The sequence below is a fragment of the Onthophagus taurus genome, chromosome 6, assembly GCF_036711975.1.
Source record: "Onthophagus taurus isolate NC chromosome 6, IU_Otau_3.0, whole genome shotgun sequence".
Taxonomy (NCBI): domain Eukaryota; kingdom Metazoa; phylum Arthropoda; class Insecta; order Coleoptera; family Scarabaeidae; genus Onthophagus; species Onthophagus taurus.
In genome coordinates, this window is record NC_091971.1 from 12,808,610 (window position 1) to 12,835,519 (window position 26,910).

A 26,910-nucleotide genomic window follows, 5' to 3' on the forward strand; every position below is an offset into this window, starting at 1 on the left:
AGACATCTGTATATACAGGTGTCTCCGAAATGCGTGTACAACGGAAGACCACAGATTCCTTGGCTCAAATAGGTCGATTTAAATTAAGTTATCTATATCCAAAGTTGCTTCGTTTCGCCGCTAGAGGACTTCAAAGTTAGCAAAAAAATTTCTTTTATTTTTTTATAACTCGAAAACGCGTAAATCAATTGAAACCATTTTTCAGAAGTGAGTTCCTAAGTTTAATTAACGTCTTTTTATGGTTTTTGATATAATTTTAGAAATACAGGAATAATGGAAAAGTCATCCATTGCAATTTATGTTTAAAAAGACGTTAATTGAACCTAGGAACTCACTACAGAAAAATGGTTTCAATTGATTTACGCGTTTTCGAGTTATAAAAAATAAAGAATTTGTTTTGCTAAGTTTGAAGTCCTCTAGCGGCGAAACGAAGCAACTTTGGATATAGATAACATAACTTAAATCGACCTATTTTGAGTCAAGTAATCTGTGGTCTTCCGTTGTACACGCATTTCGAAGACAGCCTGTGTATAACATATAACACTAATTAGGTTGAAATTGAAGTTAATATCCATTATACCAGTTTGTTTAACGTGATAGAAAAAATTTCGAATTTTGTTGTACTTTTACTGGTTTATTTATATTTTTGTTGTCTAACTAGTTTCGGCAAAAAGCCATCATCAGAGACAAAAGTCAATGAATTTTACAGGAAATTAACATCGAAAACATAAAGCGGTGAACAAATTAAAATTATTATTGTCACAAAATTTACTTAAAATAAACGTAAATTTTTTAAAAAATATAAATAAACCAGTAAAAGTACAACAAAATTCGACATTTTTTCTATCACATATAACACTAAACCTAGAAATGTTCAGGTTTAGCCGTCTTAAGAGACGCACGCCTAAACTCAATCAAGATCTTTATTTTATATTATAAGAATTACGTTTTAAACAAACAACATTACGAAACACGAATAGAAAACATTAAGCATTTGTAATTGAATGTGTGAAATAGTAGTTGCTTACCTATGTATGACGTCACGAACGGTCCTTCGAGCTGTTCCCAGATGTAGCAGTCTTTTTAAATTCTACTGTTCTTAGTATAAATATAAACCCAGGTAGACTGAACGCAATGATATGGATAGCTGCTGAATTTGTGTGAATTAAAATTATTTTCCTCCCTTCTTCGTATTAGTCCGTTATATCGCGGTTTTACTGTAATATCAAAGAGTTTAAAAATTTAATACTTCCAAAAAAAGGAATATTTTCGTTCCTATTACTTAAAGCAAACAAAAGTGATAAGAGTAATAACAATGGGAAAAATTCTATTGTTTTCAATGAACTAAAAAAAACTAATTCTTTTTGTTCATTATTAACATAAACCGGTTAAAATAAGGTGATTTATTCCACCTCATTAAAATTCAAGTTCGGTTTATACCGCCTCAAAGGAAGACAGTCAATATTAGTATTTCTCAACACAATTTTTTATTTTCCTTTATACAACTTGGTATTAATATATTTTACAAAAATATACATAACTTTAAAAATGTTTCAAATCTCAAAATTCCATGGTATACAAACCACACCATCAGAAAGAACGGAATAATACGTAGCAATATTCACTTGAAGACCTCTTAAATAAACTAATTTACTTTCATGTTTCAACAACTTTTTACAACAATCAATCATCAAATCGGGGTTAACATTATCATCCTTATGCAATGTTTCCATTTTGAAATGTTTTAAGACATCAGATCTAAACGAACGTTCAACGTGTTTATTCCTAAAAAATAAAATTAAATTTATGAATTCATTTTTTGTACAATAAATAGGACATTAATAAATACATTCGATACGTTTCAAGACGACGTTTCGCATCATCTAAATTTTCGGATATAAAATTAACTAAAAGTGAACCTGGACAAGAAGATGGAACAATAAATTGACCTGTCGGTGATACCATAAGTGGTCCAGCTTCCCTAAAAAGATAATATAATAAATAATAAATTTTTTTGTAATAATTAATATTATGTACGTTTCAACAACAATTTCAAAAGTAGCCAAAGAATTCGGCCAATGTTTTGGATACCCTCGAAGTCCTCTATAATCACTCAAATTCGTTGTTAATTGTTGTAATTGTCTTTCGTATTCCCCTGCTAATATTTTAGGCATAAATTTCCTCCTAACCACTTTTATGTCTTTTAACACTTGAGAAACCGTTTTTTCAAAACCAGGTATTCGTAGCAAAACTTCGTCATATTTTTTTACATTTCTTATTAACTACAATAAAAAAATTCTGATAAATATGTATAAAATTATTTTGTCATAAACATACATCTAACCAATTATGCCTAACTTCACCTGTATACAACATTATATGTCCATCTAAACTTACTCCAGTAAATGGAGCAAAAACTAATGTTCTACCTACAATAAAAATAATCAAAATAATTTAACACATTTACTGTGGTTAGATATACAGGGTGGTTCAGTTTTTTGTTATCTGCAATGATTACATATTTTTGTGATTTTTGAAAAAAAATTAAATGGACCAAAGCCTCCTCTCCTACTCTAAATTCATTAGAGACAAAATTGCAGAAAAACGGAAAGCAAGAAAGAAATGGCAAACCACTAGAATTCCTAGTGATAAAACTAAATTAAATAAAATAACAGCCGAATTAAGAGCGTTAACAGATAGCCACAAAGATAATAATATTCAAAATTGCTTAAAAGACCTTACTGACGATGCCAGTACTGATTATTCTCTGTGGAAGGCAACAAGAAAGCTTAAAGTTCCAAAAACACATACACCTCCAATTCGAAATAATAATGGAAATTGTGCCAAGAGCAATCAAGAAAAAGTTAATTTGTTTGCTAAACATCTGATAGAAACTTTTACATCAGACAGTCCAACAAGTATGCTAAATAGTGTCCCTAGCGTAATTCAAAGTGATACTAAATATAAAGAAATTAGTAGACTATAACCTAATTAATGGAGAAACATTGAAACATCTACCAAAACGGGCGATTACAAAACTATTACACATAATTAATGCTGTTTTTAAAGAGAAATACTTGCTAAGCATATGGAAAGTTGCTGAAATAATGATACCAAAACCTGGTAAACCCCCCACAGATGTTACATCATATAGGTCAATCTCATTATTACCTACCCTTACTATCAAAACTGCTTAAAAAATTACTATTAAAAAGACTAAAACCTGTCAGAAGAAAAAGCCGTAATACCAACACATCAATTTGGGTTTCTGAATAAATATGCAACAACAGACCAAGCGCATAGAATAACGAATACTATCGAAATAACAGTGGAAGAAAATAAAGTCTGCTCCGCCGTATTTCTGGATGTTGCACAAGCTTTCGACAAAGTCTGGTTAGACCGCTTAAATTACAAACTAGACCAAATACTACCATCAACGTATAGTCAACTATTAAAATCATATCTTTCTGATCGATATTTTAGAGTAAAATACGAAAACGCTTATTCACCACTACATGAAATACGAGTCGGAGTTCCACAAGGAAGTGTGCTTGGCCCAACACTGTACTTACTCTACACATTCGACCTTCCTCAAGTACTAGAAACTTCAACAGCTACATTCGCAGATGACACAGCGATCTTGGCTGTTGCAGAAAATGAAGCAAATAAGTTACAATTGGCCTTAAATTCAATAGAAAACTGGACCAAACAATGGCTAATAAAACTAAATACAAATAAATCGACATACATAAATTTTACTTATAAGAAGAAAGTAAACTATGTCCCAGTACACATAAATGGCAATGCAGTCCCGCAAAATATCTTGGTATGACTCTGGATGCCAAACTCACATGGAAAGCTCACATCAAAAAAAAACGTGAGGAACTTGATATCAAATTTAGACACCTATATTGGCAGAAAATCAACGCTATAACTAAGTAACAAGTTGCTAATATACAAGAAAGTATTAAAACCAAAATGGACATACAGAATCCAATTGTGGGGTTGTACCTGCAAGACAAATGCAAAACCGATTCGAAGATTCCAGAACAAAGTACTAAGGTGGATAGTGAATGCACCCTTGAATGCAGCATTGTACGCGTTTTTGTGTTTTGGTCTTAAAACGGTAAAAATATGACAATATTTATCTACAGTATGTCCCCAGATCGAGTTACAAAGAGGAAAAAAATTTTTATTACTGATTTTTCAAACTTATTTCAGCATAAATAATGCTACTTTAACTGTAGAAGTTAACTAATTATTCTCATTTTTATGTAAAAATTGGACATTTTTCTAAATTGAAAAATTTTCAAGTTCAATTTAGGGACAAATCAAATTAAAATGAAAAGGCTAAATAATTGAATAAAATATTTTAAATGTAAATGTGTGTAATAACACACTATGTAAGATTGTAAGTGAATAAATCAACTATTCGGCACACATTTGAAGACAAGTTCTAAATTCTTTGAAAGAATTACGAATTTCCGCCAGTGGTAGATAGTCTATCGCATTAATTATTCTTAGTTTTTATTAAAACTAAGAATAGTTCTGCATCGCCTTGTAATGGTTCACTGTAAACAATTTATTTCAATCGTCCCCAAAAATAAAAATCCATAATTGTAAGATCAGGAGTATGTCCTGGTCATAAAATAGGACCATTCGGTCACAATGTGTGATGGTGAGCTAGGCAACCGTCTCGCTGAAAGTACATTAAAAAAAAGCTGAAAGTTGTTCATTAAAATAATTTTGTAACATATCCAAATATTTCTGTTGATTTACATTTCCGTCGAAGAAATATGGCCCAATTACCCCGTGATATGTTATAGCACACTACACATTAACTTTTAAATGTTAACTTCGTCTAGAGAGTGTAGAATTTGGATTTACATCACTCTTCTATGGTTACATATCATAAATTGAACTTTGAAAAATTTTTAGTTTAGAAAAAAGGTCAAATTTTTACATAAAAATGGGAATAATTAGTTAACTTCTATAGTTAGAGTATAAAATTCATGCGAATTAGTGGTTTGAACATATCCGACGCATTATTTATGATGAGAAAAGTTTGAAAATTCAGTAATAAAAATCTTTTTCCTCTTTGTAACTCCATTCGGGGACATACTGTATATTATGGGTAAAGCAGACTGGACCACTGGGAAAAGCTGCAAAACATTATCTAGTTTAATTTGGTGTTAAAAATAAGTAACTTATTAGTATGTATTTACTAGGTGTTATACAATTGTACTATGCACAATATAGAAAAGAAAAATGTTATAGCTCATCATCTAACTTTCTGGGATAGCGGGAATTTTATGTTTCTCTAAGGCAGTTTCGCAACTCTTTTATTTTCGAGCTATGAGCTGTCAAAGTTGAGCCAAAAATTTACATTTTATCTTTTATTTCGGGTATAAGTAACCCGTACTGGTTAATATCTTATTTTCAACCACACCTTAAACTTCCCTAGGGTCTTCTAAGGGGATGAAATTCACAACCCCTTTGATTTTTTTATAACAACTTTTTAACGCCATGGAATATTAACATAAAAAAAATGGGGTTGTAAAGCTTATTCATTATTGGTTCTTTTTTGTCTCTTTAGTTTTTTCCTTAAAGATAGTAGTTTTAGCGAAAAAAAAATAAAATATGCTACATTGTACCGTAAAGCGCTGCTATTATTTAAAAAAAAATTTGTTTATAGCTGGGTATGGAAGTTGTGTACTTACTAGGATCTAGTACTAACTAAATAACACCAATTAATTGTGATTTTCATAAGAAAAACCATAAATAAGATGAATGTCTGTTTTAAACAATATTAAAAAATTGATACTCTTGCTTAATAACAGTCAAAAATTATAAATAATCATCAACAATTATAAGGATTCACCGCAAATAAAACTTACAAGTTGTCAGAGCCAACTTTTAGAATAATTTTAGCTAAACATGGCGGCACATAGCACGATATTTTATTTTTTTACAAGGAAACTATTAACTTTAACGAAAATACTAAAGAGACAAAAAATACCACTAAAGATTGAGGTTTACAACCCACATTTTTTTATATTAACATTTAATAGCGTTAAAAAGTTGTTATAAAAAAATCAAAGGGGTGGTGAATTTCATCCCCTTAGAGGGTGCTAGAAAAGTTTAAGGTATGCATGAAAATAAAGTCTTAACCAGTAGTAAATATGTACAAAGTTTCAAATTCTATGGTTTACTTACAGCCTAAATACAAAACAAAATGTAAATTTTTGGCTCAACTTTGACAGTTCATAACTCAAAAATAAACTAGTTGAAACCCTATATTTATATCAAAAACTTGTGTTATTTTAGTAAGTACTACATCCTAAATAAAGTTTCCCAATTAAAAACTGAACCACCCTATATATTGTAAGATTTGATGTGGTGCATTTTAAAATTAACCTTTTAAAATGTGCATAGGTTCAGGATGTTGTTCAGCTAAAGCTAAGAAACTTTGCAAACATCCCCTAAATTGACTTTCATTCCATCCACAATCCCATTTCACATCAAGAACTTCATAATTTTCTAAAACAATCTTTTTCAATTTACTAATATCTTGACGAATTGGTTTTGTTAGTTTCGATCGCTCCAAAGCGATTAAATGGTGCTCCTTTAACCACTTTTCAAGAGTATAATTCTTCATTTCCTCAGCAACACTTTGTTTCATAGATAAAGGCCCAAAAATTGGATCGATATCTTTAAAATTTTTAAATGTAAAATCAAAGTTAAATGATTTATTATTAACAGTGTTAGGTGGTTTCTTTTTCTCTTCTGGTATCTTATCAACATATTCTGTGCTTAATTCACAACTTTGCAAGATTGATAAAACTGCTTTACGAACGTCGGAATCTTTGAGTTTAACCCAAACCATTTTTAATGTATTTGATTGTTTATCTCTCACTCGAATGTAAAATTGTAATGTACATGGTTTAGGATATTTTTTACGTTGTAATGATTCTAAATATGAACTTAATTGTTTTAAAGAAGTCTCATTGATTTGCTACAAAAGATTAAATTAATTAATTTCATTAATTATTAGTATTAATTATAATTACCCGTTGATCAGGGTATTGTCCAAAAAGATCTGGATGTACAGAAAAATAAAAGGGTCTCAAAGCCGTTGAAACTTCTGTAGAGGTCATACATCGGAACTGAATACATATTGAAACAAATCTGCTATAAAAATGTTATTAATACATGATTAAGAAGATACATAATTAAATATCATAACAGTTTACGTTACCATCTTTTTAACGAGTTAAATATCGACATTTTTAAATTAAAAAGAGTAAATACTTTCTGTTACATGACTTGGTTGGGAAATTGAGGTTATGTTCTAATGTTTGTATTAAAAAAAAATAAAAGATTGTGCATTTTGACCTTGAAACCTTGTTCCGTGTGAAGGTTACGTTTACAGCGGGAAATTTAAGATACGATTCCAAAAACGTTCTGTTGGGATTTTTAAACTAAAATTTTGAAAGATGTTTAACGATTAACGCGGTTAACTAAATTTTTGATTTGACTAATGTAACTATAGAAATAATAGAAATAACGTTAACATTCGGGTTTTTATCGTGTATTGTTTATTGGTAGTTTTATAATTGTAGGTATTTTTTGGGTAACACTTAAAAGAGTATCCTTAAAATAATAATTTATTTTAAAATAAGTAGAGAAAAATTAATGTATAAATTATTAATTAATTTTTATATGGCAAAAGAAATTTGAAAGAAAATTGTTAACGACATGACGTTAGTGACATGTAATTTGACAGTTGGTAACGAAACGTCGAAAAACAAAATTTGCTAAAACGGTGATAGCGAGAAAGGAGCTTTTGGGGCATTCATATGATAAAATTAAACCGTGCGGCAATTAAAACATGGACTTCGAAGACGAAGCCGACACCGTGTTGGAAGAGGATTATTACACAACCCTCAACATCTCAAAAGACGTTAGTTTTCAAATACCATTCACTGATTTTAGGTCAACCTAACCTAAAAATCAACCGTTTCCGAATCGTTTTTAGGCCACAAAGGAAGAGATAAACAACTCCTATAGACGCCTTAGTAGACTGTACCATCCTGATAAACATGTTGAACCCAAACAAAAAGAAAAAGCCGACATTATCTTTAACAAAATTAAAAACGCATACGAAAGTAAGGTTATGTCAATATTTGAGTTTATTGTGTAACGTTTTTTAATGTTTCTTAATAGTTTTATCGGATCCTCATCGAAGAGCTATTTATGATAGTTTAGGTGTAAAAGGTTTAGAAACTGAGGGATGGGAGATTGTTCAAAGAACACGAACTCCAGCGGAAATCCGTGCTGAGTATGAACAATTAGCTGAGGAAAGAGCTGAGAGAAAGAAACAACAGCAAACAAACCCACATGGAGCTGTTACAGTTAATATAAACGCTACAGATTTATTTAATCCTTACGATGATTTAATGTTGGATGATCTCGATATGTAAGTTATCATAAAAATGTCAAAATTAAGTTGTATTAAAATATCTTTTTTAAAAGTACCACAGACTCTATTTTACCAAGTATTGAAGTATCTGGAATGAGTTTTAATCAATCGGTTGAGTTTCCATTAACACAAAAAGATACTTGTACGTTATCCGGACAGTTAAATACACAAAATGGGACTGGAAATGGTGGAATAAATTTAAGCTGGAGGCACATTTATTCACATAAAAGTTGGTCTGAAGTTGAAGTAGTAGCTGGTATGTTATGTGGTTGAAGTTAGATTTAAATTTGAATTTGAAGTGGATTCAGATTCGTTTTTTTACAGTCGACAAATACTTATAATGAGTATTAAATAATATGACGCATATTTAAAGATATGTTGTAATTGTTTAGGTGATTGTAATCAAGATATAGACATAATATAATGAAATCTTTTGCAAATTATTTGCACAAATCTAAATGCAATAAAAAAAGCATAGGAATAATTATGGACATATCCAAAACATAAATAATTATGGCAAAAACCTTTCTGAATTAAGTAACAATTTTAAAAGTTTCAGCTACAATATAACCAATATTTTCAGAAAATCATACCAACTAAACATTTAATAGTTAAGAAATGATTTATATCTTAAATTGAAGCTAATAGATTATAGTTTAGGATAAGATATAAAAACCTTGATGTAGGATAATAAAAATTTTGTGATAAAAAGTTTTAACCCAGAAATTGTCAAATTTATACACAAACTGATAACCAATATTTTAAAAAATCATACTAAGTGAACTTTTAATAGTTAAGAAACGATTTATATCTTAAATTGAAGCTAATAGATTGTAGTTTAGGATAAGATATAAAAACCTTGATGTAGGATAACAAAAATTTTTTGATAAAAATGATTAACCCAGAAATTGTCAAATTTATACACAAACTGATAACCAATATCTTCAAAAAATCATACCAACTGAACTTTTAATAGTTAAGAAACAATTTATATCTCAAATTGAAGCTAAAAGATTGTAGTTTAGGATAAGATATAAAAACCTTGATGTAGGATAATAAAAATTTTGAGATAAAAATGATTAACCCAGAAATTGTCAATTTTATACATAAACTGATAACCAATATTTTCAAAAAATCGTACCATCTGAACTTTTAATAGTTAAGAAACGATTTATATCTTAAACTGAAGCTAAAAGATTGTAGTTTAGGATAAGATATAAAAACCTTGATGTAGGATAATAAAAATTTTGTGATAAAAATGATTAACCCAGAAATTCTCAAATTTGTACATAAACTGATGTCAATATTTTCAAAAAATCGTACCATCTGAACTTTTAATAGTAAAGAAACGATTTATATCTTAAATTGAAGCTAAAAGATTGTAGTTTAGGATAAGATCTAAAAACCTTGATGCAGGATAATAAAAATTTTCAGATAAAAATGATTAACCCAGAAATTCTGAAATTTAAACATAAACTGATAACCAATATTTTCAAAAAATCATACCAAGTGAACTTTTAATAGTTAAGAAACGATTTATATCTTAAATTGAAGCTAAAAGATTGTAGTTTAGGATAAGATATAAAAACCTTGATGTAGGATAATAAAAATTTTGAGATAAAAATGATTAACCCAGAAATTGTCAATTTTATACATAAACTGATAACCAATATTTTCAAAAAATCGTACCATCTGAACTTTTAATAGTTAAGAAACGATTTATATCTTAAACTGAAGCTAAAAGATTGTAGTTTAGGATAAGATATAAAAACCTTGATGTAGGATAATAAAAATTTTGTGATAAAAATGATTAACCCAGAAATTCTCAAATTTGTACATAAACTGATGTCAATATTTTCAAAAAATCGTACCATCTGAACTTTTAATAGTAAAGAAACGATTTATATCTTAAATTGAAGCTAAAAGATTGTAGTTTAGGATAAGATCTAAAAACCTTGATGCAGGATAATAAAAATTTTCAGATAAAAATGATTAACCCAGAAATTCTGAAATTTAAACATAAACTGATAACCAATATTTTCAAAAAATCATACCAAGTGAACTTTTAATAGTTAAGAAACGATTTATATCTTAAATTCAAGTTAAAAGATTGTAGTTTAGGATAAGATATAAAAACCTTGATGTAGGATAATAAAAATTTTGTAATAAAAAGTATTAACCCAGAAATTGTCAAATTTATACACAAATTGATAACCAATAGTTTCAAAAAATCATACTAAGTGAACTTTTAATAGTTAAGAAACGATTTATATCTTAAATTGAAGCTAAAAGATTGTAGTTTAAGATAAGATATAAAAACCTTGATGTAGGATAATAAAAACTTTGTGATAAAAATGATTAACACAGAAATTCTCAAATTTATACATAAACTGATGATCAATATTTTTAAAAAATCGTACCATCTGAACTTTTAATAGTTAAGAAACGATTTATACCTTAAATTCAAGCTAAAATAATGTAGTTTAGGATAAGATATAAAAACCTTGATGTAGGATAATAAAAATGTTGTGATAAAAAGTATTAACCCAGAAATTGTCAAATTTATACACAAACTGATAACCAACATTTTAAAAAAATCGTACCATCTGAACTTTTAATAGTTAAGAAACGATTTATATCTTAAATTGAAGCTAATAGATTATAGTTTAGGATAAGATATAAAAACCTTGATGTAGGATAATAAAAATTTTGTGATAAAAATGATTAACCCAAAAATTGTCAAATGTATACATAAACTGATGCAATATATTCAAAAAATCGTGCCAATTGAACTTTTAATAGTTAAGAAACGATTTATATCTTAAATTAAACTTAAAAGGTTGCAGTTTAGGATAAGATATAAAAACCTTGATGTAGGATAATAAAAATTTTGAGATAAAAATGATTAACTCAGAGATTGTCGATTTTATACACAAACTGATAACCAATATTTTCAAAAAATCATACCAACTGAACTTTTAATAGTTAAGAAACGATTTATATCTTAAATTAAAGTTAAAAGATTGCAGTTTAGGATAAGATATAAAAACCTAGATGTAGGATAATAAAAATTTCATGATAAAAATTATTAACCCAAAAATTGTAAAATTTATACAGAGTCTGTCATGACGAGCTGAGTCTATATGTATGTGGCAAACTTTAAACGGTTTATGCGAGTTGCTCGTTTCAGCTAAAATATTTTCACTTTTCTCCAACTTCCGGTTATACCGGATATGGACCCCAACTTCGTTATTTTAAATGGAATATACCAATTTTTATTGAATTTTCGAGATCCTCGCTAAATTTTAGTATAATTTTCCATGTCATCATATGTTTAGAGTGCACCATTTTTGAATTATTTCAGTTTTTTTGAAAATTTTGGCAGATGCAACCCTTACTATAAAAATAATTTTTCGAAATCGGCTAAATATTATCAGGATTAACACAGAGACGACCCATAGCTTGCATAACCCTTGAAATGGTTTTTAAAAAGGAAGACGCGATATTTTTTAGTTCTAGATCTAGTGTTAGTTCTGATTTTAGTTCAATAAAAACATACAACATAATAGTATTTTATGCTAACTAGCGCTACTGAATCCGCTTCAGATTCGAATCTGAATCTAACTGCAACCATATGGTATGTTCACTTAATAAAATTGAAAAAGATTGCTATTTTTTTTAAATTTGCTTTAGTAGGAAATGGACCAGCCGTGTCTTTTAAGGCATTTAGAACACTGAGTAAACGATTTTATTGGAATGGTGGGACTATTTTGCAATTTACACCTCAAGGAATAAGACCAGGAATCATGTCAAGTAAATAAATTAATTAAAAATGTAATTTTTTTATTTATTATTTTCTCGTAGCATTAGCAATGCAATTAGATAAACACTCAATAGGTTATTTAACTTACCACGGTGGAATACGATCAATGGTTTCTACATCGATTGTTAGAGACACGGAATCGGCCCAATACAATTTATCTGTTCAAATAGGTCTTCCACATTCGTACATTTCAATTAGTTATACGAAGAAATTATTAAATCAAGAATTAAAATTACGATTATCAGTAAAGTATGATTTAAAAGTTGTTTTGGAATTGTTTTAATTCCTTTTTTAATATAGATATGGTACTTTTGGGGCCATTTTTGAATATGGAGTTGAAAAACGGGTCTCGAAACATAGTAATATGTCAGCGGCTGTAGCTATTGGTATGCCAACAGGAGTTAAATTAAAAATAAGGTAAATTGATGATAATTCAATTGATAACCGAAAATAATACATGTAATTAAAGATTAACGCGTGCAAATCAAGTATATTCCTTCCCAATTCATCTCTGTGAGGAAGTTCTACCTGCGCCGATATTTTATGCGACGGTAGTTCCACTTGTAGTTTATGTAATAATAAAGAAAGGCTTTGTTGAGCCGTTCTTAAAAGAACAACATGCAAAACAAGTTGAGAAACAACGCGAGGCAAATAGGTCAAAATTAATGCAGAAAAGAAAAGAAGCTCAAGCTGCTGTTGATTTAATGAATGCCACATATACGAGAATTGTAGAAGAAGAAGAAACAAAGAAGGGTCTGGTTATTGTTAAAGCTTTATATGGGAAATTAATATCTGGATCCGGTGACTCAAGCTCTAATGAAGATGGAAATGAAGAAGTCATTGAGGTTACTGTACCGTTACAATGTCTTGTTAAAGATAGCAAATTGATTTTACATGAATTATCAAAGGTTGGATTTATTTTTAAACGATCTTGTTATATTTTAATTAATTAATTTTTGTAGAGTCAACTCCCTGGATTTTTTGATCCAGCTGTCGGTGAAGAAAAATCACTTTTGATAGTTTATAATTTTAAACAACAACTTCACGAAGTGACAATAAGAGATAATGAGGCGTTAAGAATACCAAAAACTTGTATGTTTCTACCAGTGATAACTTTGCAAAGAATTATGACAATTTTTTGTTGTTTTAGCACATCGGTGTACAAACCCAACCTAGCGCTGGTTAGGTTATCAAAAGAATAGTCAAGGATTCGCGGAATTCGTAGGTAGATTGATTTAGGAGGTACAACGCGACACTTTTTCTCACATGAGTCTAACTGTATTTTGTTATTATTATGTAGTATTTGCTTGACCATTTTTTTGTATATACATGTTGTTGTTATTAAAATACATGTTTTATTTCTTTTTTTCTCACAATTTTTTAATTTATTCATCAAATTTAGTAATAAAGAATTTGGTTATTCGATTTCAAAACTGTCAATTAATTAGTGTTACCAACATAATGATAATTAACGAAACTTTACTAAGTAATCGATAAATTACAAACTCATTATTGCGTATTTAACGAATTACGATTCTATTTTTAAGGTATACTATTTATTTAATTATAAATAAAAAAAAATTATTTTTTAAATCGTGGATTTAAAGAAATTTTAATGTTGGTAACTCTAATTTCAAATGCCGCGCATGCGTGTTAAACATTAAATAGGTATTTAAATTTGGGTTTATTCACAAATTGTTATTAAAATTTAAATTAAGTTCTTCGAAAAAGTTTCCAGAGCCATGAAGAGAGGGTAAAAATGAATAAACCAAAGGTATATCATTAAAACTTTATTTCAAAAATAATTATAAAACATAACCTAAAATGTCAAAATCTTACATTAATTAAAACGATTAAAAAGCAAAATTTGATAAAGCAGTTCCTTGACTAACTTTTTTACGTTTACATTTGATCCCAAAAACGAATAAAAATAAACACACGATCTATAAATTCAGCTGATTTCACCGTATTTTGACCAAATTACGCAGTCGCCAATTTACGTAACGCGTGTTTTGAGTTTAGACACCCACAAAACGATTTTGTCCTCATTCAACACATTGCAAAATCGATCTAAAACATACTTCCTTACTCGTACACGTTTTGACAACAAAAATGTCAAAGATAATGCGCATCGAATGCAGTGGAAGTCGTGAAAGTGTCAATCGAAGTTAAAAAATCGTTGTTTTAGGTGGTGTCCGAGCGTTGTCTCGTTATTTTGGTAAGCTACGCACCTCAACGGACCGCTTTCAAGCGGAAAGATGTCCTTACGAGCCCTCGGCACGAGTCTGTTTAGACATGGTCAGACGGTGGTCCGAGGTATATGCAGGAGACACCTTAACACCGGCATTGTGGAAGCTAGAGCCGTTCCATCCGGTCCCTCAAGCCAAGCTGTCGTCCCTGCTAGGGTTATCCCTAAAAATTTCGCCCTAAGGAGTGTTGGATTACAAGTTGGGCTTCATGCCAGAAGGATTCTTATCGATAATGTACTTAATCGAGTTACCAACAGTTTGGCATCTGAATTACGAAAGAAAGCTGCAAAAAGGTATTAACAATAATATATAATTAATAAAAAAATTCATGAATCATCATTTTTTATGCTATTTTTTGTAATTCGCGTTTTTATTTTATTTTTTTTAACAAAAATTAAATAAATTTTGATAATGTAGGGAAATAGGCATGTAGCAGTTGGTAACACAGTAACACTTGAAAATAAAAATTTGAATTGACAATTAGAAATTGTCAAAACACAAAATGTATTCACTTGAAAAAAATGTTTCATATATAGTTCATTTTTTTTCTATAATACTTGCCAAATTATTAATTAAGTAGGCAAAAATTAACAGGGAGTTTTGTTTTATCATGTTTTGAAATAAATATGTCACACTGACGTTTGAGCTTTTGTTATTCAAAAAGAAAAGGTGCATAAAACATGTTGTGGGGTGTTTATTTGCCATTTATTTACCTAGAAAATGTGTTTTGTTCTATTTAATTACTTTGTAGCACGTTTTTACAACAAATATGTACTTCGTTAAAATCGTATTTATCTAAAAATGTATTAGTATTTTAACCTCAACTATTTACTTACTGAAAATGTTACTAAAAATCAAGAAAACAACATAAATTTTATAAGGGTCGTAGGTAATACCCACAGAAACCCTAAAAAATGTACATTGAGAAGTGTTATAGAAAAAAACGAATTATACACCTCCCAAAATAAGAGAAATTGCTCACAGTTCAATGTCTTCAACATTGTGGACCTTGTTTTCGATGCTAAGAACTTGTTTAAACATCCACAGACAAAAATTATCACATTGACAACTAAAAAATTAATGGTATTGCTAAAATTTGACTCAGATTAAATCAATCAAGTTATATCATGTTAAAATACAAAAGTTTAGTTATAAATGCAGTTATAAATCACTGTGACAAGTCGGTGAATTGTTTATTTTTCGGTCATTTGGATACAATTCAAAAGTAATACGAGAATATGTTCAGATGGATTACAAGAATTATTACTGGACGTTAAAACACGTGTTTCATAGAATATCATTTTGTTTTATAGTCTAAATATTGAATTAAAGTTGCTTTAGAAGTACTATTTCAAAAAAACAGCGTTACTATGTATGGTTTCTATGTATTATTATTAACAGCACAATTTTAATATTTGCTTGCTCATTATCATTAAAGCATTTCTCACTATTTAATCACAATTATCATAACGGTTATCTTTCTGAAATTACATCCTGCCCTTTGGTTAGAACCCAGATCAACTTGAATCAACTTGACAGACTAATAATAATTATTTGAAACGTTAAAATTTCAAAAAACGTCAATTTAATTCCATTTTTACTTAGGTTTTACATTAAAAAACCTAAACAAATTCCGTTTTTCGTATGATTTAAGCATAAATTAATTAATTTTCATAAAAAAACGATGTTTTATAAAATTGACATTTAATTTTGACAGATTGTTGTGAAGTTGGTTACAGTTGGTAACATTGAATTTGTGTCACATTTGACGTTTAAACTTTTAAAAAATAAATTTATGGAATCAATTTCAATAGTCGTATGCAGATATTTTCGAATTCAGCATTCCTTCTCATAGTTTGACAATCACTACTTGATGTATTGTACCTCGTGTTTTGGATATTGAGACTTAAATTTTGGAATTTGAGGTTGTGTTACCAAGATGCTAATGACTAAGAATTCAGATTAGACGTGCTTATTTCTAACAGTATGTTGGCATTGATTTGAATCAAAATGATTTGAATTTTGTCCATTTATAATATTGTATTGTATGGGGTATTAGAACTTGAACACGTTTAAACAGTATTAACCCACATTGCTACATATGTCAAGAGAACTTGTGTATTATAAATAGTGTATTGTAATAGTTCACTTTTCAATGTATCTGTTGTACCAAGTTCAGCTTTATTGGCAAATCCACCAATTTTGTAAGTTGGGCTACTTGCAGGAGTTAATTTGGACTTTATCAAGCCAACCCAACCCAACCCAACCCAACCCTTGTTACTTCTTTTCGACTAATTTTGCAAAGTTGAAGTGATTAATCCTTCAAACTACTAATTATTTTGGTTTGATTTTCTTCGCTGGCCATTATGTTGTAATTTGGAATAAAGATATACTAATGTGCACTTAAACAATGGACTTTATTTAACACTAATTGTGCCTTGACCGGTTTCGTCTTTTTTCCGTTGAAAAAATCCGTTGAAATTTTTTGGAAATCTCCGGGAAATACTAAGAAATGCATACATAAGTGTCTAAACTAGAAACATTCGGGTTTAGCCACACGTCTTTCAAGACGGCTAAACCCGAATGATTCTAGTTCTAGATCTTGTGTTAGTTCTACTGATAGTGTTAGTGTAAAACTAGAACTAACACTAGACCTAGAACTAGAAACATTCGAGTTTAGCTGTGTTAGTTCTAGTTTTAATTGTTATTCAGCGCTAAATTATTGTATATTTTTATAAAACTAAAAGCAGAACTAACACTAGACCTAGAACTAGAAAATATCGGGTTTAACCCAACCACAAAAAGTGACGTCACATCGAAACTTCAAAGTGATTTTTCATTAAGTTTTACACTTCTCCACACTTTTTTTTATTTATAACGGCTTACTTGAGTGATTTCCCCTCGATTAAAAAAAATTATCGATTTTTCAACGACATGATGATTCTTGAATTATCCCTAATTAATTCCTTAAATTTATTTTTTTTATTAATTTTTTTTTAAGAATTCTTTTCGGCGATTCAGCTCCATTTTTTGCATTAGTGGGCGTAAGCTTAGCTTCGGGGACCGGAATAATAACAAAAGAGGAAGAATTAGAGGGCGTTTGCTGGGAGATACGTGAAGCTGTCTCAAAGATAAAATGGAATTATCACGACATCGATATCGACGAAAAACGATTCGAAAACGATCCCATCACTTTAAAAGACTTGGATCTTGATGAACCCATCGCTAAAGGGGCTAACGCCGTTGTTTATAATGCAAGGATTAAAAACGAAGGGAATTGTTCCGAAATTAATGATGATAACGACGGTGAAATGATGGCAAAATATCCGTTAGCTTTGAAAATGATGTTTAATTATGATATTCAGAGTAGCGCAATGGCTATTTTGAGGGGAATGTATCGAGAAACTGTTCCAGCTAGGGTTTATTATACCAATGTTGGAGTTTCTGATTGGGAAATTGAGTAAGTTGAATGTTTTTAGTTATTTTTAAAACTTACAACGAACATAAATAATTTTTATTATGTTTAATGGTTCATGCAACATATTTATTTGGGTTCCTTCTTGAGATAAGACTTACATTGTTTCTATAAATAAAATTTTTCGATAAGATTATTTATAAAAAAAAATGTGCACAATACCATAATTAAAAATTTTTTATAATAATATTTCTTTTTCAGTTTATCTACAAATAAACGTCATCTTCCACAACACCCAAATATTGTAGCAATGTTCTCTGTATTTACTGATTACATCCCAGAATTACAACAAGCAAAAGGTCTTTATCCAGCTGCTTTACCAAAACGGATTTACCCCGATGGAGAAGGTCGAAATATGTCCCTTTTTTTGTTGATGAAACGTTATAATTGTAGTCTACAACAATTTTTATCTGTGTCTGATGTTTCCACTCGTACTTCAATAATTTTACTCGCCCAATTATTAGAAGGAATAGCTCATTTAACGGCTCATAACATAGCTCATCGCGATTTAAAAACAGATAACCTCCTTTTGGATACCTCCGAACCTGACGCTCCCGTTTTGGTGATAAGCGATTTTGGGTGTTGTTTAGCGGATCGTACCCACGGTTTATATCTGCCTTATACATGTCAGGACGTGGATAAAGGTGGAAATGCTGCTTTGATGGCGCCGGAAATTGTTACTCAAACGCCGGGGACTTTTAGCGTTTTGAATTATACGAAATCGGATGTTTGGGCGGCTGGAACGATCGCCTATGAGATTTTTGGCGGGATTAATCCATTTTATGGAGGCTTTGGGTTTGAAAAATTAAAAAGTTGGAATTATAAGGATGAGGATTTGCCGGATTTACCGGAAAATGTACCTGGAATTATTAAAAGTTTAGTTAAAAATCTTTTAATGCGCAATCCAAATAAGGTATGTATAGATAAATCTCGAATTAAAGGACTTTGGATATAATGGATAAAATATTTATGTTATACTATTAATATTATATATTTAATACTATTATATGTTACTGCTTATAATACATAGAGATGATAGAGGGGTTTTTTAGTTGTTATTCAGCGTTAGATTGTTTTGTATATTTTTATTAAAAGTATTAATCCGTTATATCGAGGTTTTTTAAAATGTTAATGTTTTATGCATCACTTGACTAAGCGACAAATGAACAATGTTCTCTGTGACTTCTCAAAATAGATAGGCTCAAACTATTGAAAATTGTTTGGTGCCTATCTATTTTTATCACAGAACACTGATAACAGCCATCACAAGCACAGAATCCGCTTGGTCAGTCGTTTTACCATTATACAGGGTGTTTCTGTAAGTCGTGGTATAAATTTAATTACAAATACTAGAGTCAAAATGATGTTTCATGTAAAAATTTTACACAAATAGATTAACATCCCTCATCTTATCCATTTTACAAACAAGTTTCTTAATATTTATTTTTCTTGTGTTAAAAAAGATAACATATAAAAGTCGAAATCAGATTATTAGTTAATAATTTATAGAATTAAAGTTTAAAAAGTTGTAAAATGAAATTAACCCATTTAGTCCCACTATATTTAAAAACATAGTTTTTTATAATTTTCCTTAAGATAAGATGGAATGCAAAGTATAAAAATGTACACAGTTGTTTGAAAGAAAAATTGTTTTTGAGATATGAGATGGTGCAAAAATGCACCACTGGTAAATAAATAGTAATACTAATACAACATAATACTAACAAGTACCAATTTTAGTATGAAGTTTAAGATAAAAAATATTTATACTAAAATTGGTGCAAAAACGCACCAATAGGATGAACGGTATAATAATTTATTGTGATACTTCGCAAAGCATTCTTCATGTAAATGAACGCTAAATTTACTACACATCTTGACACACTATGTCCATTAACGACTATTTCTAGGGAATTCACCAAATAAATGCGTCTAAACTGGTTTCTGATAATACGAAAGATGATGTAATCCTTATATCACATCAATGGTGTGTTTTGGCACCATAAAATGTTTCAAGACGTATTTTCAGAATTCATATTTTTATTTCACGTTTCAAGATGTATATGAGGAAAATATGCACTAAAACCTTGCAAATATCAAAATTTTAAAGAATTTTATGCATTAAAAATAATTTATTTCTATTGTATATTTTGAACAGAAATTTTCAATCGAAAAGAATTGATGCAAATATGGTTTAAATAGCAAGAATTATGAAATATTTTGATATGTATAGCCTAACAACCTTATAGTCTTATCATACAAACAGCTAGCACCTTGAAATCTGGTAATGTATGGCTGTAAAATAATTTTAAAAACGCTGGTGCGTTTTCGCACCTGTGGGACTAAATGGGTTAAGGACGAAGCGTTACAACCCAGTAAACAAATTTGCGTTTCAGAAACATTTCTGATACATATTATTGAAACATGAAACGTTGCTTCGACATATTCTGAAACATAGATGAAACGTGTCTGAAACTGCTAATGTCCGACCCTTTTTATGTTTTATTGAAACGTTTCTATTGAAACGTTTCTGCAACATACAGCTGACAATTACGGTACACTACTAAAATGTTTCATTAATGGTTTTGAATTATTTCTGTAATGTTTTGTTTACATTTACATTACATTAATAGTATGTATCATAAACATTTAAAAATAATTTCTGAAAGGTTTCGTTGACGTTTCAGGGATGTACATATGTATGTAAAGATATAATTTCGTTGAGGTGTAGCGTCTGCATCCTAGACAAGATGCTCATACATGCTTCCTCAAAAGATATGCATATGCTGAGGAAGCATTTCTGAGCATACCACCCAGGGCGCAGACGGTGGACGCTGCAACAAAATCATACCTTAAGGTAGGAAAAATAATAATATAAGTACGATATGGTACGATACTTGTTACTTACCGCCTACTGTACCAAATTTCAAAATTATCAGTCAATAATTTCTACTATTCTGTTTTCTCATTGATTAGGACATATAAAGTAAGTATAATAGTAGGTATGCATTAAATATATTTAGTAAATATGTATACAAAATATATTAAAATGGTAACTAAAATAAAATTCTTATTTGTAAACAAATTAAACATAAACATTCCAATAATTTATGTAGGTCATTTAAATATAAAGTTAAATTTAGATCATATTAGTGGTATTTTTAATTATTTTTGCTTCTGTTTATATATAAAAGAATTTTTTTTCTCAAACGATACATTGTTTCAATTAATACACATATATTTGTGATGTTTCGCCAGAGATCCCCAGCTTCTTCAGACTACAAATAAAGAATATCTATAATATATTTAATAATAATAATTATAATAATATATTTAACATTTTTTTTATCTTAGTTATTGGAGATATCACATGTTGTAAAATTCTTTTTATGAAGAGAAACTATCAGTATTACAAAATAACTTACAAAAACAGATAATATCAGATAATACAATAATACAAGTAATGTACCACAAACGATGTACAACAGTCGTGGAATTGTTTATTTTTCTTGATAAAAAGAATTTTACAACATGTGGTCTCACTTATAACAATAAGACTTTTACAAAATAAATAGGTCTTCTTTACTTGTAGTCTGAAGAAGCTGGGGATCTCTTTCATCATCTTTTTATGATTGTTCAAGACTAAGAAATTTAACTAAAATTTAAATAACCTACATAAAACTAAAACATAAAAGTACAAAACTACATAAAATATACATATATGGAGAAATGGCAACACAAAATCTTGCACTACGTTTTCAGTATTGCGACGAGTAAACGAAAGAAAGAATACTAAAAGAAAATAACAATATTCTTTATTATCTCATCTGCGGTTTCCTTATTTCGCCTATTATAACGTAAATTCGCTTGTCGTAACCAATTGCTTACTACCACTTCATATTCTTTATCAGTTAAATGGAAGCTCTTCCTAACTGTCACTAAAATGTATGTTTAAATTAGAATTCGGTCTTGGAAAAAGTTTTAAACTCGGTTAAGGAATAACTTTATGTCAATATAATATTCTTCGGCTAAATTCAATCACAAGATTTAAGTCACCATTTTAAACAAGAATGTTTTTAGATAAATTTTAAAATAACTAAACCTAGTTGTGATATATAAAAAAACTTATACGAAACTTACCTGCGCCATTCTAACCCAATATTCGAGCCGCAGAACAGATATATAGAAAACGATTCGAAGAAACTGAGAACAGAACTGAACAGAACAAAACACACAATAGAACAAGTCGTGACAAGACGCTGATGAGTAACCGCGTCCTGGAACATGCGCATACGTTCACAGGCGCTGATGAAGATATTCAGACATGTTTCAGAGACATTTGTAGAGAAATGTTTCAAATGAAATGTTTCTGCTACATATTTTAATGATATTTCATAAATATTCCTACTGAAATATATTTGATACATATCTTTAGATACGTTTCGTAACAATCGTATCTGTCACGTATATGAAACGTAGTTGTAAAATGTTTCATTTAATTCATTGTACGTTAAAATTGAAATGTTTCACAGATGTTTCTTGTTTACTGGGAAGTTTACAGGTTAAAATTTAAGAACGCTTTCTTTTGACAAAAGAAATATTCAAGAATCATCATGTGGCTTAAAAATCCCGAAACAACACGTTAAAAATGAAAAGAAAGTGCGGAAAAGTGACTAACACTAGATTAACTTCAATTATAAAACTTCTAGTATATGATAACTAACTTTAGGTTTAAAATGTCAACCTCAATTTTGACATATTTGTAATCTTTATTAAAAATCCTTTAAAATGAGTACAAACATGACATATTTATCTTCAATATTAATGAAAAATATTAATGATTTAAACTTTAATTTTGTAAATTAGTAACTAATAATCTGATTTCGACTATATTTGTCATCTTCATTAAAAATCCTTTAAAATGAGTACAAACACGACATATTTATCTTCAATATTAATGAAGTTATGGTCAACTTCCGGTTAAGAATGTCAATGTCATTTTGACATATTCTTAATTTTTATAAAATGTCTTAATATTTGTCACAAAAACAAAAATATAATAAAAAAAATCAAAAATTAAGGTTGGTATTAATATTTAAAAATTAAATTGCTATCTTCATTGTTGCTAACTTCGGGTTTAATGTTTTTTATTCTAACTTTTTTGTTTTTTGAGACAGGTGCGCCATCTTTGGAGTCATTTTAAAGGTTTTTTAATGAAGATGACAAATATGTCAAAATTGACGTTGACGTTTCAAACCGGAAGTGATTGTATCTTCATTAATATCAAAGTTAAATATGTCGAGTTTGGACTCATTTTAAAGGACTTTTTATGAAGTTGACAAATATGTCAAAATTAAAAGTTGAAAGTTCGAATTTTTTGGTTTTTTGAGATAATTGCGTCATGTTTGGACTCACTTTAAAGGTTATTTTATGAAAATTACGAATATAATAATAAAATTAAAGTTGACATTGACAATTTAATATTTTTTTCACGACTAAACACGAATGTTTCTAGTTTTAGTTCAATATAAAACCACTGCCACTAGAACTAACACTAGACTGAGTGATATTTTAGGTCTTTTGGTATTCTGCATCTTATCTAAGATAAGTCGCTTAGTCAAGCGATGTATAACGCTTTCCAATTAATTGTAATTTTTCATTATTTATATATATTTTTTTTAATTAGCGTTTAGATCCTGAAATAGCAAGTAATGTGTGTCAATTATTTTTATGGGCTCCAAGTAGCTGGATGAAATCAGGACGCACTAAAATACCAACAAGTGCTGAGGTAAACACTATAAATAATCGATTTAAAACAAGATATAAGTTTTTGTTTTAATTTTAGATTTTAGAATGGTTATTATGTATGACAACGAAAGTTTTGTGTGAGGGTCGATGTAATTCTCCACTAAACAGAACCGTCCCTCAAGAAACGAGCGCTATTTATAAAGTTGGAAGGCGAACTTATCCCGAGTACTTATTAATTTCGAGCTTTTTATGTAGAGCTAAACTTTCTAATATCAAATCTGCTTTATCCTGGATACAGAATAATGTTTGATTTGAAACAGTTAATAAATTTGAAAGTAATAAAATTATAAGTTAAAGGATTTAATTTTGTAATAAACAAAATTATCTTGTTTAATAATTACATTATTAATTTTGTTTCTTAAGTGTTTAATTTAATCGCAAGTTATTTAAAAATCTTATTATTAAGGTTAGAAGTTAATTTCGTTGTACTGGAAGTGATGTGATATGAAAAAGATGGTTTAAAGTATGTAAATAAATGATTTTAATCTTATCAAATAGATTATGAAAAAAGCATCTAAATAATCTGTATATTTTTGGTTGAAGTTAAAATAAAGTTTATTTGTCTAAAAAATTAAATTTTTATTTTATTTTTACTAATTGTATATTTTTTATCAATTTTTTAACAATTTTGTTCCAAAAAACTTATTTTAACAAACAGGTCTCCTTGGACTACCTGGCGCGGCAGGTATTTTATCATAAAATTTAAAGTTAGTTAAGTTCCTTGGGTAACTGTATTCATCTTCAATGATATTCCGTTTAATTTTGAGTTCAACAGCACATCCATGATCCATAACACTGTATAAACGGTGCTTATAATGATCTTCTGGTACATAAGCATGATATAAAACGCCATCAACTTCGTAAATTCGAACATCAAGCCGTTCAGGATCAAATACCCCTACGCCAATCATTCTTTGCAACACCTAACATTTAATTAAATTGATTTAGTTTTTTGACTAATACTAAATTTTACCTTTAATGTAGTTTCGCCGATTTTATTTCCCCACATATAAAGCATTCTCATTTGGTATGGTTTTTTAATACTATATAATAGATGTACTAAAGCTTTATCTTCAATACAATTCCTGGCTATATCCAAGAGTCGAATTTTCGAAAAGGGGAGGTGATGACTTAAAGCTCTACATCCGGTATCTTTTATTCTGTTTCCGCACACATTTAAACCTAATAAAGCTGGTCTTGTTCTTAACCAAATCGCAAGCAATTCCATTCCGTGATCGCCAAATTGATTGTTACCCAAATCCAACATTACAAGTGTTTTGTTAAATTTCATTCCATAAAGCATTCTTTCAATATCATGACCATCAAATCCACATTTTTGCATGTGTAATTCATATAAAGTTGTATTCACTTTTAACATATTTCCAAGATGTTCGGCTAAATCACCACTATCAAAGGTGTAATATAGACTACTTGGAATTATTCTGGACATATCAAAAATTCTTATGCTGGTGTTTGTTGAATAATCCGGTCTTAAAACTGTCATAAGAAAAGGAACGCTGGCCATAGTTTGATCTGTATCGCCTAAATCGAGGTGATTTATCGTATTATTTTTTTGCAACAACATTCCAACGAAACGACCCCCTTCTTTTCCTATTTTATTTCCTGTTAATCTTAAGGTTTTTAATTTTATGGTATCCGCAACCATGTAAAGTTGTTCCACTGCCTTCCATGTTAAACTACACGAAGCCATATTTAAATGTCTCAAGTTATTCTCATTCTTAAGATACATCGTCTTGAAAAGATACATTCCTTTGTCTCCAATGTTGTTGTAACATATATCTAAATCGACTACATCAGGATGATCGTTTAAAAAATCGCAAATTGTCATCATATCTGAACAATCCAAACGTAGTCTTTAAATGAAAATAATTAATTTTGAAAAATCAAACTTTATTTTTGCTCACCCTTTTCTTTGATCTAATTCCCTGCCTTTCAGTCTTAAAGATTTTGTGCCATCGGAGTTTTTTTCGCAAAATAATTGTAAAAAAGTTGTAGTTAATAAATTTTCCATTATAAATTTAATGGAATTTGTTTATTGATCTTATCAAAAAAATAATTTGTCGTATGTGATAAAAATGTCAATGTGACTTTGTCATTGATTTTATATCTATAGTATTTTGATTATAACATGATCATCTTCTGAACATATTTACAATTTTTGCAGTTTCCAGCATTTTGCAAAGCGACTATGGCAGGGAATTTGCAAACAAACTTATTCATGAAGTATGGGATGAACATAAATGTTAATGGAAAAGCAAGACACAGCCAATCAAGCAAAGTTGGCTTGAAAACACATTTGCCAACAGATGCTATTATTTCAGAAATCAGTATAGAGGAAGATCGTGAAGAGTTGCTACTGTAATAAAGACATTGAACTTGAGAGAACAACTTCAGAAGAAAAGATAATGAAAGCAATGTAGAAATAGAAAATGTGCAATTAATAACTGTTGGAACAAAAAATGTTGTGTTAGTTCTAGTGTAAAACTAGTACTAACACTGGACCCAGAGCTAGAAACATTCGGGTTTAGCCGCACGTTTCTCAAAACGGCTAAACCCGAATGATTCTAGGTCTGAGTCCAGTGTTAGTTCCAGTTTTATACTAGCATTATCACTAGTACTAACACAAGACCTAGAACTAGAATCATTCGGGTTTAGCCTTCTTGAGAGACGAACGGCTAAACCCGAATGATTCTAGTTATAGGTCTTTCGAATATTTCTAGTTCTAGTGTTAGTTCTGGTTTTAGTGCAATAAAAATATGCAACATAGTGACATCTTATGCTAACCAGCGCTACTACCACTGTTACTAGAACTAACATTAGACCTAAAACTAGAACATTCGGATTTAGCCGCACGTCTTTTAAGACGGCTAAACCCGAATGATTCTAGTTCTAGGTCTTGTGTTAAGTCTAGTGATAGTATTAGTGCAAAATTAGAACACTAGACCTACAAAGTTTCTAGTTCTAGTGTTAGTTCCAGTTTTAGTGCTAACTAGCGCAACCTACCACTGTCACTAGAACTAACATTATACCTACATCTAGAAACATTCAGGTT

General features: G+C 29.5%; 4 protein-coding genes and 1 long non-coding RNA gene across 8 annotated transcripts; 3 read left to right on the forward strand and 2 right to left on the reverse strand.

Annotated features, from left to right (window-relative positions):
• Positions 1 to 1,464: 1,464 nt before the first annotated feature.
• Positions 1,465 to 7,522, reverse strand: LOC111417800 (T-cell activation inhibitor, mitochondrial). Of its 2 annotated transcripts, none has more exons than XM_023050177.2 (7): positions 7,259 to 7,522; positions 7,071 to 7,191; positions 6,418 to 7,015; positions 2,338 to 2,429; positions 2,038 to 2,282; positions 1,850 to 1,981; positions 1,465 to 1,785 (listed from the first exon to the last, which is right to left on the reverse strand). In XM_023050177.2, the coding sequence occupies exons 1-7, from the start codon at positions 7,285 to 7,287 to the stop codon at positions 1,554 to 1,556; spliced, it is 1,449 nt and encodes a 482-aa protein (XP_022905945.1). In that variant the 5' UTR covers positions 7,288 to 7,522; the 3' UTR covers positions 1,465 to 1,553. The 2 variants fall into 2 exon arrangements, with proteins under 2 accessions (XP_022905945.1, XP_022905946.1); XM_023050178.2 differs by having other exon boundaries at positions 7,071 to 7,188; positions 7,259 to 7,359.
• Positions 7,523 to 7,745: 223 nt separating this feature from the next.
• On the forward strand, positions 7,746 to 13,681 carry LOC111417821 (dnaJ homolog subfamily C member 11). 2 transcript variants are annotated; one of them, XM_023050204.2, is made up of 10 exons: positions 7,746 to 7,963; positions 8,039 to 8,168; positions 8,227 to 8,479; positions 8,536 to 8,738; positions 12,176 to 12,295; positions 12,347 to 12,554; positions 12,606 to 12,722; positions 12,775 to 13,213; positions 13,268 to 13,397; positions 13,456 to 13,681. In XM_023050204.2, the coding sequence occupies exons 1-10, from the start codon at positions 7,892 to 7,894 to the stop codon at positions 13,479 to 13,481; spliced, it is 1,698 nt and encodes a 565-aa protein (XP_022905972.1). In that variant the 5' UTR covers positions 7,746 to 7,891; the 3' UTR covers positions 13,482 to 13,681. The 2 variants fall into 2 exon arrangements, with proteins under 2 accessions (XP_022905972.1, XP_022905973.1); XM_023050205.2 differs by having other exon boundaries at positions 12,179 to 12,295.
• Positions 13,682 to 13,967: 286 nt separating this feature from the next.
• On the forward strand, positions 13,968 to 24,413 carry LOC111417805 (PTEN-induced putative kinase 1). 2 transcript variants are annotated; one of them, XM_023050184.2, is made up of 6 exons: positions 13,968 to 14,079; positions 14,494 to 14,847; positions 17,556 to 18,014; positions 18,231 to 18,942; positions 23,716 to 23,817; positions 23,875 to 24,413. In XM_023050184.2, exons 2-6 carry the CDS (start codon positions 14,564 to 14,566, stop codon positions 24,085 to 24,087), a joined length of 1,770 nt encoding a protein of 589 aa, XP_022905952.2. In that variant the 5' UTR covers positions 13,968 to 14,079; positions 14,494 to 14,563; the 3' UTR covers positions 24,088 to 24,413. The 2 variants fall into 2 exon arrangements, with proteins under 2 accessions (XP_022905952.2, XP_071052477.1); XM_071196376.1 differs by lacking the exon at positions 13,968 to 14,079 and having other exon boundaries at positions 14,126 to 14,847.
• LOC139429935 (uncharacterized) lies at positions 18,954 to 21,178 on the forward strand. Its single transcript, XR_011640530.1, has 2 exons — positions 18,954 to 20,661; positions 20,717 to 21,178. It is a non-coding gene; the product is annotated as an uncharacterized lncRNA (long non-coding RNA).
• Positions 24,399 to 25,928, reverse strand: LOC111417812 (leucine-rich repeat-containing protein 34-like). The gene is made up of 3 exons (XM_023050191.2): positions 25,763 to 25,928; positions 24,811 to 25,711; positions 24,399 to 24,760 (listed from the first exon to the last, which is right to left on the reverse strand). Exons 1-3 carry the CDS (start codon positions 25,867 to 25,869, stop codon positions 24,485 to 24,487), a joined length of 1,284 nt encoding a protein of 427 aa, XP_022905959.1. The 5' UTR covers positions 25,870 to 25,928; the 3' UTR covers positions 24,399 to 24,484.
• Positions 25,929 to 26,910: the final 982 nt, after the last annotated feature.